At 38.2% G+C, this 17,790-nt stretch overlaps 1 protein-coding gene and 1 non-coding gene across 4 annotated transcripts in view; one reads left to right on the plus strand and one right to left on the minus strand.

The window, feature by feature from the left end:
* Ubr3 (ubiquitin protein ligase E3 component n-recognin 3) overlaps window positions 1-17,790 on the plus strand; it is a 147,036-nt gene that overhangs the window by 40,671 nt on the left and 88,575 nt on the right. For all 3 annotated transcript variants that reach the window (XM_052722507.1, XM_052722508.1, XM_052722509.1), the window contains exons 7-10: window positions 1,327-1,457; window positions 3,981-4,209; window positions 10,369-10,548; window positions 11,513-11,646. In XM_052722507.1, coding sequence (XP_052578467.1) covers window positions 1,327-1,457; window positions 3,981-4,209; window positions 10,369-10,548; window positions 11,513-11,646 — 674 coding nt within the window. The remainder of the gene's footprint in view (window positions 1-1,326; window positions 1,458-3,980; window positions 4,210-10,368; window positions 10,549-11,512; window positions 11,647-17,790) is intronic.
* Window positions 5,217-5,323, minus strand: LOC128102802 (U6 spliceosomal RNA). Its single transcript, XR_008215550.1, has one exon. It is a non-coding gene; the product is annotated as a U6 spliceosomal RNA (small nuclear RNA).

A 17,790-nucleotide genomic window follows, 5' to 3' on the forward strand; every position in this document is an offset into this window, starting at 1 on the left:
AACTATGTGTGTGCCCAGTGCTTGCAGGGCTAGAAGAGGGCATAGGATCCTTTGGAACTGGAGTCGTGGATGATTGTGAGTCACCATATGGGTGTTGGGAATTGAACCTGGGTCTCTGAAAAGGCAGCCAGTACTCTTAACTGCTGAGCCCTCTTTAGCTCTAGTTTTAGAGGTGTTTCTTTCTTTTTTTTTTGTTTTTGTTTTTGTTTTCCGTCATTTGAGACAGGGTCTCCTTGTGCAGCCTTGGCTGTCCTTGAGGTCTGTGTACTACTCAAACTGGCCTGAACTCACCGAGAGCCAACTGCCTCTCTGCCTCCTGAGTGCTGGAATTAAAGACCTGTGCTACTATTGCTACAATGCTTTTTAAATTTTAAAAAACATTGAAAAATTTTTATAAAGTTTTCTAGTTATGTGCTCAAAACATTTCAGATTTTGTAGCATTTCACATTTTTGGTTAGTGATGTCAAGTCTAAACTTGGAAGCAGTAGAAATTTTAGCTAGATGGCTATGTTTAAGAACAAGTAGTACTTCTGGGCATGGTGGCCTACACCTGTAATCCCAGCACTCAGGAGGCAGAGGCAGGTGAATCTCTGAGTTTGAGGCCAGCCTGGTCTACCGAACGAGTTCCAGGACAGCCAGGGCTGCTGTGGGATGGTCTGTATGGCAAATATGTTGCTGATTAGTCAATAAATAAAACACTGATTGGCCATTGGCTAGGCAGGAAGTGTAGGCAGGACAAGGAGGAGAATAAAGCTGGGAAGTGGAAAAGGCTGAGTCAGAGAGACACTGCTAGCTGCCATGATGAGAAACAGCATGTGAAGATGCCGGTAAGCCACGAGCAATGTGGCAAGGTATAGATTAATGGAAATGGATTAATTTAAGATGTAAGAACTAGATAGCTAGAAGCCTGAGCCATTAGGCCAAACAGTTTAAACAATATATGTCTCTGTGTTTACTTGGTTGGGTCTGAGCGGCTGTGGGACTTGGCAGGTGACAGAGATTTGTCCTGACTGTGGGCCAGGCAGGAAAACTTTAGCTACACAGGGCTACACAGAGAAACCAAAAACCAAAACCAAAACCAAACCAAACAACAACAGCAAAAATAGTAATACTTAACTTTTGAGTAACTGCTTTATATTAAAATTTTCAGGTTAAATGTTTTGTTGTTTGTGCGCTGTGGGAGTTGGTAACAGTGTCAGCACCCCAGTGAGAGGGTATCTGAATGTAGGTTCTTTCAGGTGTGTTAGATGGGCTGTTGGATTGCGTGGTAAGGTTTAAATGAGATGAGCAACTGAATTAATGATACATTTTCTCTCTCTTATGCAGATCAATCCATAATGGATGTTTTGAAACATAAAAGTTTTTTAGAAGAACTATTGTTTTGGACAATAAAGTATGAGTTCCCCCAGAAGATGGTAACTTTCTTACTCAACATGCTTCCAGATCAAGAGTATAAGGTACCTATTCCTTCCTTTTGGAACTTTGCTTGCATTGTTTTTTGTCCTTATATCATTTTCTTTTGTTGCATTTCTGAGCTGAGGCTCATTATAATGTGATTACAAGGATATACCATGAAAGGGCATCGGTTATTCTGTTGCTTGTTCAAGTCTGCTCAGAGTACACAGAATCCAGCTTTCCCTCAAAGTAGCATTACTCAGCAGAATTCCAAAGCATTGCCATTTTTGAATTTAAATTTTAAAACAATTAGAAATCCTATGGTTTAAGACTATAAAATTTTACTTACTTATCTTTGTTCGGTGAGCTCTACAATAAAATCTAAAGCCTTAGCAAGAAACTACCAGAGTAATATTACCAAACAAGTGAGTTTTGGGTTCCAAACAAGTGAGACTAGGTGTGAAGGGAATGATGGGAGAGGAACAATAATAAAGTAATTCAAGAGCAAGTAGTATGTCAAGTGTCCAGTCCTCTGAAGAACAGGACAAGGTTCTGTGAGAACTTGTAATGGAGTGATTGAGTTTCGATCATGGAGTTAGCACAGGTTAGTAGTATGTCAAGTGTCCAGTCCTCTGAAGAACGTGACAAGGTTCTGTGAGAACTTGTAATGGAGTGATTGAGTTTCGATCATGGAGTTAGCACAGGTTAGTAGTATGTCAAGTGTCCAGTCCTCTGAAGAACAGGACAAGGTTCTGTGAGGACTTGTAATGGAGTGATTGAGTTTCGATCATGGAGTTAGCACAGGTTAGTAGTATGTCAAGTGTCCAGTCCTCTGAAGAACGTGACAAGGTTCTGTGAGAACTTGTAATGGAGTGATTGAGTTTCGATCATGGAGTTAGCACAGGTTAGTAGTATGTCAAGTGTCCAGTCCTCTGAAGAACGTGACAAGGTTCTGTGAGAACTTGTAATGGAGTGATTGAGTTTCGATCATGGAGTTAGCACAGGTTAGTAGTATGTCAAGTGTCCAGTCCTCTGAAGAACAGGACAAGGTTCTGTGAGGACTTGTAATGGAGTGATTGAGTTTCGATCATGGAGTTAGCACAGGTTAGTAGTATGTCAAGTGTCCAGTCCTCTGAAGAACAGGACAAGGTTCTGTGAGAACTTGTAATGGAGTGATTGAGTTTTGATCATGGAGTTAGCACAGGTTAGTAGTATGTCAAGTGTCCAGTCCTCTGAAGAACAGGACAAGGTTCTGTGAGAACTTGTAATGGAGTGATTGAGTTTCGATCATGGAGTTAGCACAGGTTAGTAGTATGTCAAGTGTCCAGTCCTCTGAAGAACAGGACAAGGTTCTGTGAGAACTTGTAATGGAGTGATTGAGTTTCGATCATGGAGTTAGCACAGGTTAGTAGTATGTCAAGTGTCAAGTCCTCTGAAGAACGTGACAAGGTTCTGTGAGAACTTGTAATGGAGTGATTGAGTTTCGATCATGGAGTTAGCACAGGTTAGTAGTATGTCAAGTGTCAAGTCCTCTGAAGAACGTGACAAGGTTCTGTGAGGACTTGTAATGGAGTGATTGAGTTTCGATCATGGAGTTAGCACAGGTTAGTAGTATGTCAAGTGTCAAGTCCTCTGAAGAACAGGACAAGGTTCTGTGAGAACTTGTAATGGAGTGATTGAGTTTCGGTCATGGAGTTAGCACGGGTTAGTAGCTGCTGGTTACCTTGCTAATGGGAGTATAGTTATTAACTCAAATACAAGTGTAGGGAGCTATAGTTTCTAGTTCCAAAGGATGGGGACCCGCCTCTGAGCACTACATGGTTATGGCAAAATGACATAGCCCAGTATATGAAAACAGTAAAGCATGCAATGGCCCTGTGTACATTGGGAGAGACACTCTCAAGTAGCACTATTTTGTTTGTCTTTATACACACTAAAAAGTGCAACAGGAAATGTACCTGTGACATCGAAAGGAGGTAGCGCCAACTGTAATTTATACTGCACAGCGTTCGGTCAGACTGCTGGTCAGCTTTCAGAGCAGGTGGGGGCAACTATTTCTAGTAATGTTACTGTGGGGGTTTCTAGCTAGGAGTCTAGATTTTACTACTGTAGTTCTCACAGAACAAGGATAATCAAGGTTTTTCTGTGTAGCCTGCCTTTGAACTCACTCTGTAGACCAGGCTAGCCTTGAGCTCAGAGATCCCCCTGCTCCTATCTCTTGAGTGCTCGGACTAAAGGTGTGTGCTACCACCTTCTGGCTAAAGATACTTTTTCAAAACATTAATGTAATTTTAAGCAAGTAAAAATTTATATTCTTTAACCAGTTTGTAATTGTTTTAAAACTTAAATAGGTTAACATTTTTATTAACTTTTTAAAACTATCCAAGTATTTTACTAATGTTCCAAAAAAGGTATAATACAACTTAAAATTTTCATTATTTAATTACCTTTTCATTTACCTTGCTTAGCATCATAAGCTACTAATAGCTTTAAAAGCTGATTATAATATGCAATGTAGAATACTAACAGTAGTTTAAATTTGGAGATAAACTGATTTTGTTTTTTGCTATTTAAAATTTTTACAGGTTGCTTTTACAAAAACTTTTGTTCAGCATTATGCTTTTATTATGAAAACACTGAAGAAGAGTCACGAGTCAGACACAATGTCTAACAGGATTGTGCACATTAGTGTCCAGTTGTTCAGCAATGAGGAGCTCGCCAGACAGGTGACAGAAGAGTGCCAGCTCCTGGACATTATGGTCACTGTGCTCTTATACATGATGGAGAGTTGCCTTATTAAAAGTGAGCTGCAAGGTAAACTCAGAATAATAGTCATTTGTTCGTTAGTAGTAACTTTTATGTAACAAGTTCTAAAAATACTTTGTATCCTTAAAGATAACTTAAAAAAAATACTGTAAAAATAATGCGTGTTTAGAAAATAAGTATTTGACAATTTGTAGTTAAGTGTAGAGAAAAAGTTAAAATCATTCCTAGTTTAGCCATTCCCAAATAACTTCTGTTAACATTTTGCTGTATTTTTTATATTTTAATTAATTAATCAATTAAAAACATTTTTTTTTTTTGAGACCAAGTTTTTCTGTGTAGCCCTGGCTGTCCTGGAACTTACTCTGTACACCAGACTGGCTTCAAACTCACAGAGATCTGCCTGCCTCTGCCTCCTAAGTGCTGGGAGGCATGCGCCACCACGCCCCACTCAGTGCCTTTATTTTCAGGATGAGAACTTTAGTCATTTACTGTTGAATTTAACAGGTGACAGGTGACAGTGCCGAGAAGGATTTCATGTCTCCTGATGTCAGAGCTTTCATTCTGTACCAGTACACAGGCAGGACCACACTGAAAGACTGGGTCTTCACTTATTGACCCTCAGAGCTAAACCTTAAAAGAACTGGGCAGGGGAGATGGCTCAGTGGTTAAAGCTCTTGCCACAGAACGTAGCATGAGGGCGAGAGTTAAGATCCTCAGAACTCGTATAAACACCAGTGGGTTTTATGGTGGCCCTCCAGAGGTCAATGCTATATGGCTTTCTGCTCACAGATTGGCTTGACTTGCTGGCCAGTGAGCTCCAGGGAGCCAGCTGTGCCCAGCTCCACCTCTTGCCCTCCTCCTGCATGACTACACCTGACTTTTCATGTGGGTGCTGGGCTCTTTTCAGGCCTGCATGTTTTTGTAGCAAGCACTTCACCAGCTGAACCTCTTCCATACCACCCCAATAGCTCCTTAGCTCACGGTGCGACTCTTCCCTCCTGTTGTAGGTACAGAGAAAGCACTATTATATTATTGGACAGTATACTATGTATTTTAAAAATATGGGACACTTCACGAATTTGCGTGTCACCCTTGCTCAGGAGCCATGCTAATCTTCTCTGTATCATTCCGATTTTAGTCTATGTGCTGCCGAAGCGAGCACTAAACAGTATACTGTTGATGTTAAACAATATACTTCTTTTGCTTTTTAGAAGAAAATTTAAAAAACTGGTATGGTTTTTTACTTTATGTAGCATGACCTTTGAGTGTTAGCTGCATATTTCATAGTTTCTTTTTCCCTTTTTGAGAGAGCATCTATCATCTTTCATCTGTATCAGTGGTATTCTCGACAGAATTATACTTAATAAAAAGATTTAAAAAAAAAACAAAGTGGTGCTTAGATTCATAAAGTAGAAAACTTAAAATTTAGAAACATATATATATATACACACACACACACACACACACACACACACACACACACATATATATATATGTATATGAATGTTGTGTACCCATTTTAGTGTATACAAGTGTGCCTGTGCATGCAGAGATCTGAGAGGATGGTAAGTGCCTTCTGTCACTCTTCACCGTATTTCCTTGAGACAGTGCCTTCACTGAACCAGAAGTTCACCATTTCAGCTAGACTGGCTGACTGCTGTGTTCTTGGGATCCACCCGTCTTTGCCTCTCAGTGCTGAGGTGACAGACATGTGCAGTCATCCTCAGCTTTTTACATGGGTGCTGGATATTCAAATTCACATCTTCATACTGGCCGAAACGGGTTCTTGGTCACTGAACTATCTCCTTAGCCCATAAAGTCTATTTTCTTGACTAACTGATTCAGCTGTTCTTCTGTATAGTTTGCATTGGCTTTTAAAGAGGAGTATTCAGGAAAAAGATGTGTGAGTTTGTCTCCCATTTGTTTTTTCAATAACTATTGTATTGAAACTGTTCTTCATAAAAACTGTGTGACTCATGTGCCTGCAGGTTAAGTATGTCACATCAGTTACATTATCTCCCAGCCAAATTCTAAAGCTACAGTTAGCAACCTTTAATGCTTTGCAATGATTTTTAAAATCACCTTCGATAATAACATACCATTTCATAATGCATATTTTTGCTTTTCCAAAAGTACATAAAATTTGTACATTTTTATGTTAACAGTATTAGAATGTGCCTAACCTTTATTGAGTAGCTACAGATACCATAAGATCTGTTTTTAAAATTTTTAACTATTTCAAATAGCTTCTGTTTAGCTTTTGTATGAATTGTTACTAGGCACTATTCTTTTTTTATTTAGTTTCTTACAGTACTTGAGATTAAATTCAGGACCTTTCTGTGTTAGACATATGTTTTACCACTGAGCCAAATTCTTATCCTCTAGATAACATTTAAAAATTTCTTTATGGTTAAATGTTAAAGACAATATAATGGGAATTCACAATGCCACAGCAACAGCTAAAGAATAAAAGGAAAAAGCCTTCTAGTGGTCCAAGATCCCTATCTTATATGTTTACTTTGTTATATACACATTTATTTTGTATACTTTCAAATTTCTACTGTAACTCATTTTTCACGTCTCTGAAATTTTTTAATTTGCCGTATGGAACAGTTTGTGTAAAACAGAATTTATAACTGTGCAGTGTATAGCTATCTATAGAAATGTCTGCAGATACTGATAACCACTGATTGATCTTCTATCTTGCAAATCTGACTACATATTGGAACATATGCTTTGGTTATTTGCATTGTCTCCAATATGTAATGTGCACAGGAAAACCCCCACCAAGCTTATGTCCTTTTCCAGTATCCCATGTGAGTGTATATGTATGTACATGGACATGTGGTATGTGTCTTGATATACTGACAGAATTGCCCAGCCCTCAAGCCTCCAGGCTGTCTTGAATTCTGGTTTGCTCTTTACTCCTACAGCAAACATTTGGTCTGTCTCTCTCCATCCCTGTGCTCACTATTACCGCAGTCCAGACTCTTGCTCTCTGTGGCTGCCTCTAGTCTCTCGGTGCTGCACAGCTGACCACATTCTTTCTCTTACCGTTCACTCCACCCCAGTGACCTTACCGACTTTTCATAGCAACTCAACCCATTGACGTTTGTGCCATTGCCTCTGTGTACCTTCCGTCCTCTACGTTCTGTCTAAGTGATTCTAACTTTCCTCTAACTTCAAGAATACCATTCACTCTCTCTCCCTAGTTTGTCTACTGAATCCTAATTCATGTTTCGTAGAGTAGCTCTTAGTTTAAATGCTACTCAGTCAAGAGAGTGTTCTTGAATTTAAATCAGCTGCATTTGTTCATAAGACTCCCTGTACTTCTCTTTTTATAGCCTTATCACACTGTCTTCCTAGGTGTGTGTTGGGGTGCGGGGAGAATTTATTTTAGCATTTTATTCTCCAAGATTAGTAGAATACTGACCATAAGTGCTCAACAAGGTGGTTTTTTGTTTGTGTAGCTTTGGCTGTCCTGGAACTCATTCTGTAGACCAATCTGGCTTCAAACTCAGGGATCCACCTGCTCTGTCTCCTGAGTGCTGGGATTAAAGGTGTGCACTACTTGTTGGGGATTTAGCTCAGTGGTAGAGCGCTTGTCTAGCAAGCACAAGGCCCTGGGTTCGGTCCTCAGCTCCGACAAAAAAAAAAAAAAGGTGTGCACTACCACTGCCTGGCAACAAGTATTTCTTTGTTCTTCTTCTTCTTCTTTTTTTTTTAAGATTGATTTATTTTATGTTCATTGGTGTTTTGCCTACATTCATGTCCATGTGAAGGTGTCAGATCCTTGGAACTGGAGTTACAGACATTTGAGTGGGTGCTGGGAATTGAACCCGGGTCTTCTGGAAGGGGAGTCAGTAGTGTTCTTAACTGCTGAGCCATCTCTCCAGCTCTAGATTTATTTTTATTTATGGGCATTGGTGTTTTGCCTGCATGTCTGTGTGAGGGTGTTGGATATCCTGGAACTGGAGTTACAGACAGTTGTTGGCTGCCATGTAGGTACTGGGAATTGAACCTAGGTCCTCTTGGAAGAGGCAGCCAGTGAGTGCTCTTAACCACTGAGCCATCTCCAGCTCCAACAATTATTTCTTGATGAGTGCATTTCATTTAATCCTGAATCATTGCTCTTTACATCTTTAGTCAGGAAAGTACCAGCTTGGATAAAAAAAGAAATTGTAATTGCTTTACTTTTTTAAAGATGACAAGGTGTTTTTTCACAAGAACAGTTATATTTAAAGCACTGTTAGAAAAAAATGTGTTCTTTTAAAAATTATTGTTTGTGCTTATTCATTTTCTAGTTTCAATTAAATAGGCCAGCAGTGCTAAATTTTATTTAGCTTTTTACTTTGTTATTCCCAACATCCTGGAACACTGTCTTATCAGTTTTTCATTGGCAAGATATTTTAAATTCGGGGGGTTTCTTCAGAATTTTGAATGTAGGCAAGTCTTCTTCCCTAATGGAGTTAGTTTCCCCTTTTTCATTCATTGGGAATCAGGGAGAAACAGGCAAACTTGACTTGTAATGGTTCCTGGTTTTATTTGATATAACTCAAGAGTAGGGTATAATAATTCCATGAACTAAAACATAAAACTAACATAAAAAAGTTCAGTAGAGGCCCTCCTTACTGATGAATTTGGCAAATACATGGTTAGATGTAAAGTCTGATAAGGTGAAGAATCATTTAAAAGTGATACATTGTATTTTGACTTTAAATATAGAAAAGCCTTTTTATTTTTAGTCCTTAATAAAAAACATATTATTGTGGATGTGGGTGGGTGCATTAGTCCCGGTGCATGTGGAGGTCAGAGGGCAACTTTGTAGAATCAATTCTCTTCTTCTACGTTTCCATGGATTCCAGGGATGGAACTCAGGTAGCCAGAACAAGCATCTTGATCTGCTGCGTCATCTCATTGGTTCCCATTCTCCAGTCTTTGAATTTTGTGGGCAAAATGTTTTTAGAATGTGGTTTCCTTCATTGAATTTCATCTCATATATACTGCATCTGTAAATTTTATTTTCAGTCTGTTTAAAGTAGAATTAGCATATCTCAGTGAAACAATCTTACTTTTCTGCCCTGAGCTTGTTGGTGTTTTTTTTTTTCCTTAAGATTTATTTATTTATTTAATGTATATGAGTGCTCTATCTACATGTATGACTTTATGCTAGGAGAGGGCATCAGATCCCACTGTAGATGGTTGTGAGCCACCGTGTGAGTGTTGGGAATTGAACCCAGGTTTTCTGGAAGAATAGCCAGTGCTCTTAACCACACAGCCATCTCTCTGGCACTATCCCTGAGATGTTTCTCCAGCACTATCCCTGAGATGTTTTTTAACCTCTGTATCCCTATACATTTATTGTTATTGAATCTCAAATCATATGATCTAGTTTCTATAATACTTCTTAATATGAATTCATATTTCATTATTTCATATACTTTTTGTTTGAATCTATAATTATGATAAAAAGAACATTAGCATGAACAGAAAAAAATGGACTTTTGGTAACTGTGTGCCTCATTGTGTACTAGCAAATAGTGCTGATATTGAGCATTTGGTGTGAATATTGTGTGTTTCATAGTGGAATGGAGGTTCCTTAGTCCAGTATGTTAGTTAAAAGGATTAGTTACTAAAAACTGGTATTAATGACAAAAATTGTTATACAGCCTAATTCCCTCCATTCAACAATAATTTAAACTTGGAGGATTTTTGGGAGATCTTAAAGAGGTTTCAGTGTTTATTTCTGAGATAATACTGTTTGGTAAAAAATTGCATTTGCATAAATTCTTTGACTAGAAGATAGCAATTAATACGTCCCACTTGAAATCAGCAGACTTGAATGCTAAGTTAGAATGAAATTAACCTAGTGATGATGTTTTTGATTGAAACAGAAAATACATTATTAGAATCCAGAAAATGAGGTTTTCTAAGCACATAGCTAGCCCAGTATCAGCAATGAGGAGGACCTTTAGTATGTAGTCCTGTCACAGTGTGCTCAGTACTTTATGTTAACATTTTGTTTACTGCCTTTTAGATACACTCCCTCCCCTATTTTAAGTCTAAACAATATGCCTAGAGCCATACAGATTTCAAATGGTATGCTGGGGTTAGGATTGAAGTGTTTCTGATTCTAAAGTGGTGTATAATAATATTCTGTATAATTAGGGAAGTTGTTTTTAAAAAAGTAATTTTTGGACTTTTTAGATGAAGAAAATAGTTTACATGTTGTGGTGAACTGTGGAGAAGCTTTACTGAAGAATAACACTTACTGGCCTCTTGTTAGTGATTTTATTAATATTCTTTCTCATCAAAGTGTGGCGAAGAGGTTTTTGGAAGATCATGGCTTATTAGTTACATGGATGAATTTTGTTTCTTTCTTTCAAGGTATGAATTTAACTTTTTTTGGTTCAAAAGATACCTAATGCTAAGCTGCTAAATACTAATTAAAAATAATAGCACACCATTGAGATTATAAATCAGATGTCTCATTATTTGAATTAATTATTATTTATAAGAAGTTTAATATTTATTCACAGTAACATAGCAAGGATTTATTAAGAAACGATTCCAATTTTCTGGTAGTACATTAAAACATTAGTTTAGAAACTTGAAATCTGTTTTCTCATATTTGTAACACGTTCATAATAATTTGGACAATTATTGTCAGCAATTAAAATTGTTTTTGATTTTTTTTTTTTTTTTTTTGGTTTTTCGAGACAGGGTTTCTCTGTGTAGCTTTGCGCCTTTCCTGGAACTCACTTGGTAGCCCAGGCTGGCCTTGAACTCACAGAGATCCGCCTGGCTCTGCCTCCCGAGTGCTGGGATTAAAGGCGTGCGCCACCACCGCCGCCCGGCTTCTTTTTTTTTTTTTTAAGATTTATTTACTGGGAGAACAAGGGAATCCGTGGCTGATATGTAGAACTGAATTGTATTGCAAAATAAATTAATATAAAAAAAAAAAAGATTTATTTATTTATTATATATACAGTGTTCTGTCTGCATGTATGTCTGCAGGCCAGAAGAGGGCACCAGATCTCATTACAGATGGTTGTGAGCCACCATGTGGTTGCTGGGAATTGAACTCAGGACCTCTGGAAGAGCAATCGGTGCTCTTAACCTCTGAGCCATCTCTCTAGCCCCACAAAATGTTTCTTTGGAATGTTAGTTTGTTAAAAAATTCTAAAAAAAGGACCTGCTGTTATTGTATATCATTGTAAACTTATTTATATATGTTCTGTGTAATTGGTGCTACTTGATTAAAAGGTATTGAGCATAGGGAAATGTTTGATTTTACTTTACATACTTGTTGTCTGTTTGATAAAGTTGTGTATGCTTTCCTTTCTACAAGGTATGAACTTGAACAAGCGAGAACTCAATGAGCATGTGGAGTTTGAGTCTCAGACCTACTATGCTGCTTTCGCTGCTGAGCTTGAAGCCTGTGCACAGCCGATGTGGGGACTCTTATCACACTGTAAAGTTAGGGTATGTGGGAAGTAGTCTTGAATTCTGCCTTTTATAAATAATGACTTAAGAAAGAAAACACATCTGAAAATATCATGTGTAATGTGCAGTGTTTAGTTGCTTCAGTTTGAATTCATCTTTGTGGAAGCTTACCTGAAACAATATAATTCAGTTATATCATCAGACCTCCTCAGCTGCCCCCGTTTTGAACAATTGTCGGAACTTCATAATATTTCACCTTTAGCATTATTGTTTCATATTAACTGTTGTTGGTTGTCTAACACCTTGTGGCTTTCAAAAGATAAAGATGGTCTTCAAAAAAAGTTCTTAGTTTTACACAGAGTTTTGCTCTATAGCCCAGGCTGGCCTTCACCTCAGTTTGTCTTCCAGCTGGTCTTGATTTTTCAGTCCCTTTGCTTCAGCTATCTGGCTGTTGGGATTACAGGGGCATGCTATCATGAATGGCTGAAAGTTTGTAATTTGAAGATTCTAAGCACAAATAATTTTTATACAACTTGCAAGTGTTATATATATAAATCATTAGTTTGATGGGTCTTTAGAAATCAGAAAGAATCCTCTAAATCTATTAAATGAAGGATTTTATGAAAATTTTGATATAAAACCCCATGAAGCTCAACCCATTAGCCTGTGTCAGTAAAAATTCTTCAGGTCTCTCTCACTACATAGTTTTGACTAGCCAGGAGCTTGCTCTGTAGCCTGGGCTGGCCTGGAACTCACAGAGATCTGCCTGCCTGTGCCTCCTGAGTGCTGGGACTAAAGCCACTACTCCTGGCATAGCTAAGATCTTACAGTGGGAATATTTTGAAGTCCATTGTTTTACTCTCTGCTCTTTCTCTTTATACGGGGTGACTAGGTCAACCCATGAAAATCTATTTGAGATTTGTGTCTTTGTGTGTGTGTGTGTGTGTGTGTGTGTGTGTGTGTGTGTGTGTATGTGTGTGTCTTAAGTCCTTTTACAAATGCGACACAACAAAATGAAACAAAAAAGGGACAGCAGGGTGAGCTTTTCCTTACAGGTAGTAATGAGGTTTCTTTCCATCATCTCATCATCTATGCTCTAAGTTTGTGTGTTCCTTTCAGTGGTTTTTTGAGTCTATTTTCTCCGTGGATTTACCTATTCTCTAAATGCAGTGCCTCACGACTTAGTGTAGTCTAATTTCAAATTTCAAAAGGTCGTGTTGATTTTATAGACATGTAAAATGTCTCAGATCTCTAATAATTGTGTCTGTTCGTGTGCATGTGCATGTCCATGTGCGTGTGCATGTGCGTGTGCATGTGCGTGTGCGTGTGTGTGTGTGTGTGTGTGTGTGTGTGTGTGTGAGAGAGAGAGAGAGAGAGAGAGAGGGAGAGGGAGAGGGAGGGAGGGAGGGAGGGAGGGAGGTGGAGAGACAGATTACGAATGAATGAGTATGTATATGTTTAGTGGTAGGGACTTACGTGTGTTTAAAAAAAAAATCCAGGGTCTTACATGTTTTAAAAACCAAGACAAACCTCGATTACCTGCTTCATTAGATTTTGTTTTTATTTTTGACATACATTCTCACTGTTGAGTCTCAAACTCTCAAACTCATGATATTCCTGCCTCAGCCTCCCAAGTGATGGGCTACAGATGTGTACCACCATGACAGCTTTCAAAAAATCCCCTGGTCGTGCTGCATTTCACTTTGTGTTTTTCATGCCATTTAATGGTATCTTCAATGATTTAAGTATCTCTACAGTTTGCCTTAACTTATATGTATAATTAGTCCTCTTATACCATCTCCATGCCATGATCTATGATTGTTCCTTTTTTAGTTTCCAAGCTTTGGTTCAGGCTAGCCCCCACTTTCCCATTTGCGGTATATGCTTTCTTCAGGGGGTCCCTGCAGGTGTCATATAGAGAAACAAACCCCACAAAGAGAGAAGAATGAAAACCCAGTCAAATGGACTTCCTCAACCTCGATCAGACTTCAGGAAGTCTAATAATACCAGGTGGTTCATTGTCAGCATATTTAAAACAGGACAATTTGTTTTAAATTAAAAACAAAAGGTTTCCAGGCAACAATCAGTCCAATCAGTCCAGTTCCAGGTACACAATAAAGCTTAAGGTGTGACTACATAGGAACTCTTTACAAAGTGCATGTGACCATGAGGATGGGTTCTATAGCTAAAAGGCCTAGACTCTCATGTGGTCTCTGACTGATAGCATAGAGGTCAGCAGGCCATAAAGAACACTGGACATCTCCCCTAAGGATGGGTAATGGTCTAGGGAGGGAAGAGTCTGGAATAACCATTCTGGGGAGTTAGAGTGAGGTCTGCCTTGATAGCAAAAGGTGGGTGAGGTCTGCCTCCACAGATCACAAAAGGATCACCAGGCTGTTAACAAAATCCACTCTCAGCTTTCTGGATGGAGCGCAGGCATTTGATTTTATCTCCTCCAGTGAGGAGACATCCTGCATGATTAACGTTCCTGGTTCTCTTAGTATAAGGACCTCTGTGCCCCCAACACTGCCTCATTGTCTTTTCTTGTTCCCAGTGCTTTTCCTGCATGGAAAGTTATCTGGGAAGTAAAAAAGAAAAAAAAAAGTGCCTAAGCTCCACTGTCACAGATTTTGATTGATTTGATATGCAGTTGAAGTTATTTGGGAAGTAAAAAAAAAAAAAAAAATACATGTTTAAGTCCCATTGTTAGAGGTTTTGATTGATTTGATATGCAGTTGAATCTGAGTAGCAATTCTAGCTAGAGTGAATAACTGTTAGAGTTAACTTTTGAAAAAGTCTGTAAGACTCAAGCTGATGACTTAATTAATGTCCTGTCATCAAATAGCATTCCCTGTGTGTTCATAGTTCCTTGTTTAATCTCAGTTGTAGTATTTATTTAAGAACTGTTTGTTTGCTAGTTTACTCAAAAGGTTTGTTAAATGCTGGTCTATGTTAGACACTGTCTACATGTTAGGTATTTTGGTATTAAATCAGATAGACATGATTGTTATTCTTGCGGACACAGTGTAGACATAGGAACTTATTTGTTACCATGCTCTGTGGCAAAGTAACACTGTTTTTGTGGGAGAGATGTTAAATCTGAAAACCAGAGAAGGCCTTTCTGAAAAAAGAATATGAAGGAACCAGCTGTGTGAAGAATAAAAGAAGGTGGGTTAGTGGTGGCCATGGGGGAGTAAATGGGAGTAAACTATCTCCTGTGAAAGTGTTTGTTTGTATAGGGAATTTGTGTCTAGTACAAGAGTAGATATGATTCATTGGAGAGAGAGGGATCAGATTGCAATTCAGGTTCTTATAGATACATTGAAGAATCTTGGGTTTAATTAAAGAGATGTCTGTGAAGATTTTAAAAACAGTTTGGGATCAGATTTATATGTAAAAGACTAAGTATAAGAGAGTGTAGCATGGTGGTAGAGCTCTTGTTTAGCGTGTGTGCACGCATACCATGACTCGGAATAGATAAATTAAGATGTTTTGTTAAGCCAGTTTCTTGGATATTTCACTTATGATTCTTAAAACGTACTTCTAGAAGTGAGGAGAAGAGTGATGGTCTCTGGAAACTGATAGTGAGGGAGCTTTGGAAAAAGAGGAGATTTTGACCAAGGGATACAAAGTTTAAAACCCCACCAAAGGGATATTTTTGAGATTTGAAGCTTTGCATGGTGATCATCATTAATAAAATGGATATTTCAAACTTTTTTGAGGGGGACTTGTTTTAACATTGTGAATTTTTCTTTTTAAAAATTAGACAAATTAGTCCATTTTTAAATTTAGTATATGTGGGCATGCATACACTATGGCACATATAGGAAGATCCGAGGGCAGTTTGCTAGAATTGATCCTCTCCTTTTACCACAGGGGTCCCGGAGATCAAACTCACATCATCACGCTTGGAGGCAAGCACCTTTACCTGCTGAGCTATCTCGCTGGACCTACCTCACTCACTATTTCAAATCCTTTAAAAAAATAGATTTTTAAATTCTCTTATTATTAAGAAAACAAGGAACTCCTCCTCCTCCTCCTTTTAATGGGGGCTGGTGGGATCAGTGGTTAAGAGTACTTGGTGCTCTTCTAGAAGACCTGAGTTTGATTCCCACCACTCATATCAGGCAGTTTACAACAATCTGTAATTCAAGCTCCAGGGCAATCTGATGCTTCTGAGGGCACCTGCATTCACATGCAGACATACTTACACATAACTTAAAAAAAAAAAAATCTTAAAAAAATAGAAAAGATAAGCATCTGAGTTGATAGCTGATGCCTTTATATAATCATTCATTGTATACACATGCACCAAAATGTCACATTTTATTCCATAAACAAATTCAAGTATTTGTTAATTTAAAAGATGCCACAATAGGAGAATAAACATGATCATAAACATAAGCATAAAATTGTCATATTCAAGTTACATATTTTGAATATTCAAGATGTATTTTAGAGGCCTAATTAGTAGACTTTTGAGAAGACTTGACTTTCGGATAATAGGTACAGAGGTGGACGGGAGTAATAGAAGGATGAATCCAGCTTGTTTTAGAGATATCTGAAATGTCTAAGTGGAAATAGTGAAAAGACAACTGGTGTGAGTCTCATGCTCAAAAGAGAAATCTGGACTGAGGTTATAAACTTTAGTCTTCGGCATGTAGATGCTATTTATCACTAGGTAGTAAGATGAGATCAAGAAGGGAGACCAAGGAGACGTGAACCACAAAGAAAGAAGGGAGAAGAGGAGCCCCAGAAGAATGAGATGCCTTGTAAGCCAACCAACTCCGATTCATGAAGGTAGACTGACACGAGGACATGAAAGTGTTAGGCAGGTTATTTTGTCAGTTTTGCTTGGGGTGAATTTGGATTATGAAGCTGGGTTTGTATTTGTCTCTGTGGTAAATCACTGGTTCTAAGCAATGGTTTATTTTTTTGTCTCTGAAGGCCAGAATTATAGTATGCTTATCTAGGTATAAGCATTCCCTTAATCTAAGAGGTATAGAAGACAGTGAGAGAATAGGCCTGTAGAATTTCTTTGCAATCTTTTCAGTAGCTGAGTGACTTCAATTAAGCATCTAGTTTCTAGATAAGGTATTTTCTTATGAACATCAAGATGATACCAACTGCTGTGCTAGGCCCTCTATAGACACTTTTATCCAATCCCAGAGCATCTCTTAGGAAGTATCAGCCATATCCTTCAGAGATTAGACAGCTTTCTTGGGTCACACAGCTACAAGTAGAAGCTGAATTTGAAAGCAAATCTGTCTGATTTCAGAACCAGTGCTCTTTACCAAATTGCTATTATTTATTTTTCAGTGAGAATGGCCAGAGCTGTTTTTAGCAGTCCTGATAGTTTTAGAAATGGAAACTAGAAGAAGTAATACTATTTAAAGTTAAGCATTTATTTTGTATCTACATTCTCCATTATAAAATCTAAAAGGAAAGGATTGAGTATTATAAAGTTATGGCTCATATGATTTATTGTCTTTGTATAATTGCTTCCATCTAGTGGCAGATTTGGTTACTGCAGACTCAATGAGTCCTTGATTATTGGCACATACAGCTACTTGCTAATGAGGCCTAGTGCTAGACAGACATAGAGCATTTTATACGCATAATTTCATTTGTATCTTCATGACTTCTGGGAGGTAGGTAGTGTTATGCCCATTAATGGAGAAACTCAGACAAAATTTAAGTAACTCATGGCAGGTTATAAAATGATGAATTACCAGTATGTACACTAGGGTGAGGAATGTAGGTGGGAGAATGAGAAGAGATCATCTGAACACTATGTTAAAATACACTGCGTTTAGAAGTGGAATTAATAGGTCATCTTTAAAAGCATTCTTGGTACCTTTGGCTAAGTTCTGTGGTAAAGCTTTGTTGTTTAGACTTGTACTCACTCATGGAACAGTCTGTCTAAACTCTGAAAATGGCATATTTGTTTTTCAGAGTTTCTTTTTCTTAACAAAAAACTTGCTTCACACTTTATGTGTTTATTGATTGACTGATTGATTGATTGATTGTTGGAGGGGTGTTGTATGTGTCTGAGTGCACCACAGTGTGGTTATGAAGATCAGGAGTCAGTTTTCTTCTCCCACCATTTGAGTCCTTGGGGGTGAACTCCGTCAGGCTTGGTGGCAGTTGCCTCTACCTACTGAACCGTCTTCTGGACCTTCA

Source organism: Peromyscus californicus, unplaced genomic scaffold (assembly GCF_007827085.1).
Source record: "Peromyscus californicus insignis strain IS unplaced genomic scaffold, ASM782708v3 Scaffold_7__1_contigs__length_154581171, whole genome shotgun sequence".
NCBI classification, from domain to species: domain Eukaryota; kingdom Metazoa; phylum Chordata; class Mammalia; order Rodentia; family Cricetidae; genus Peromyscus; species Peromyscus californicus.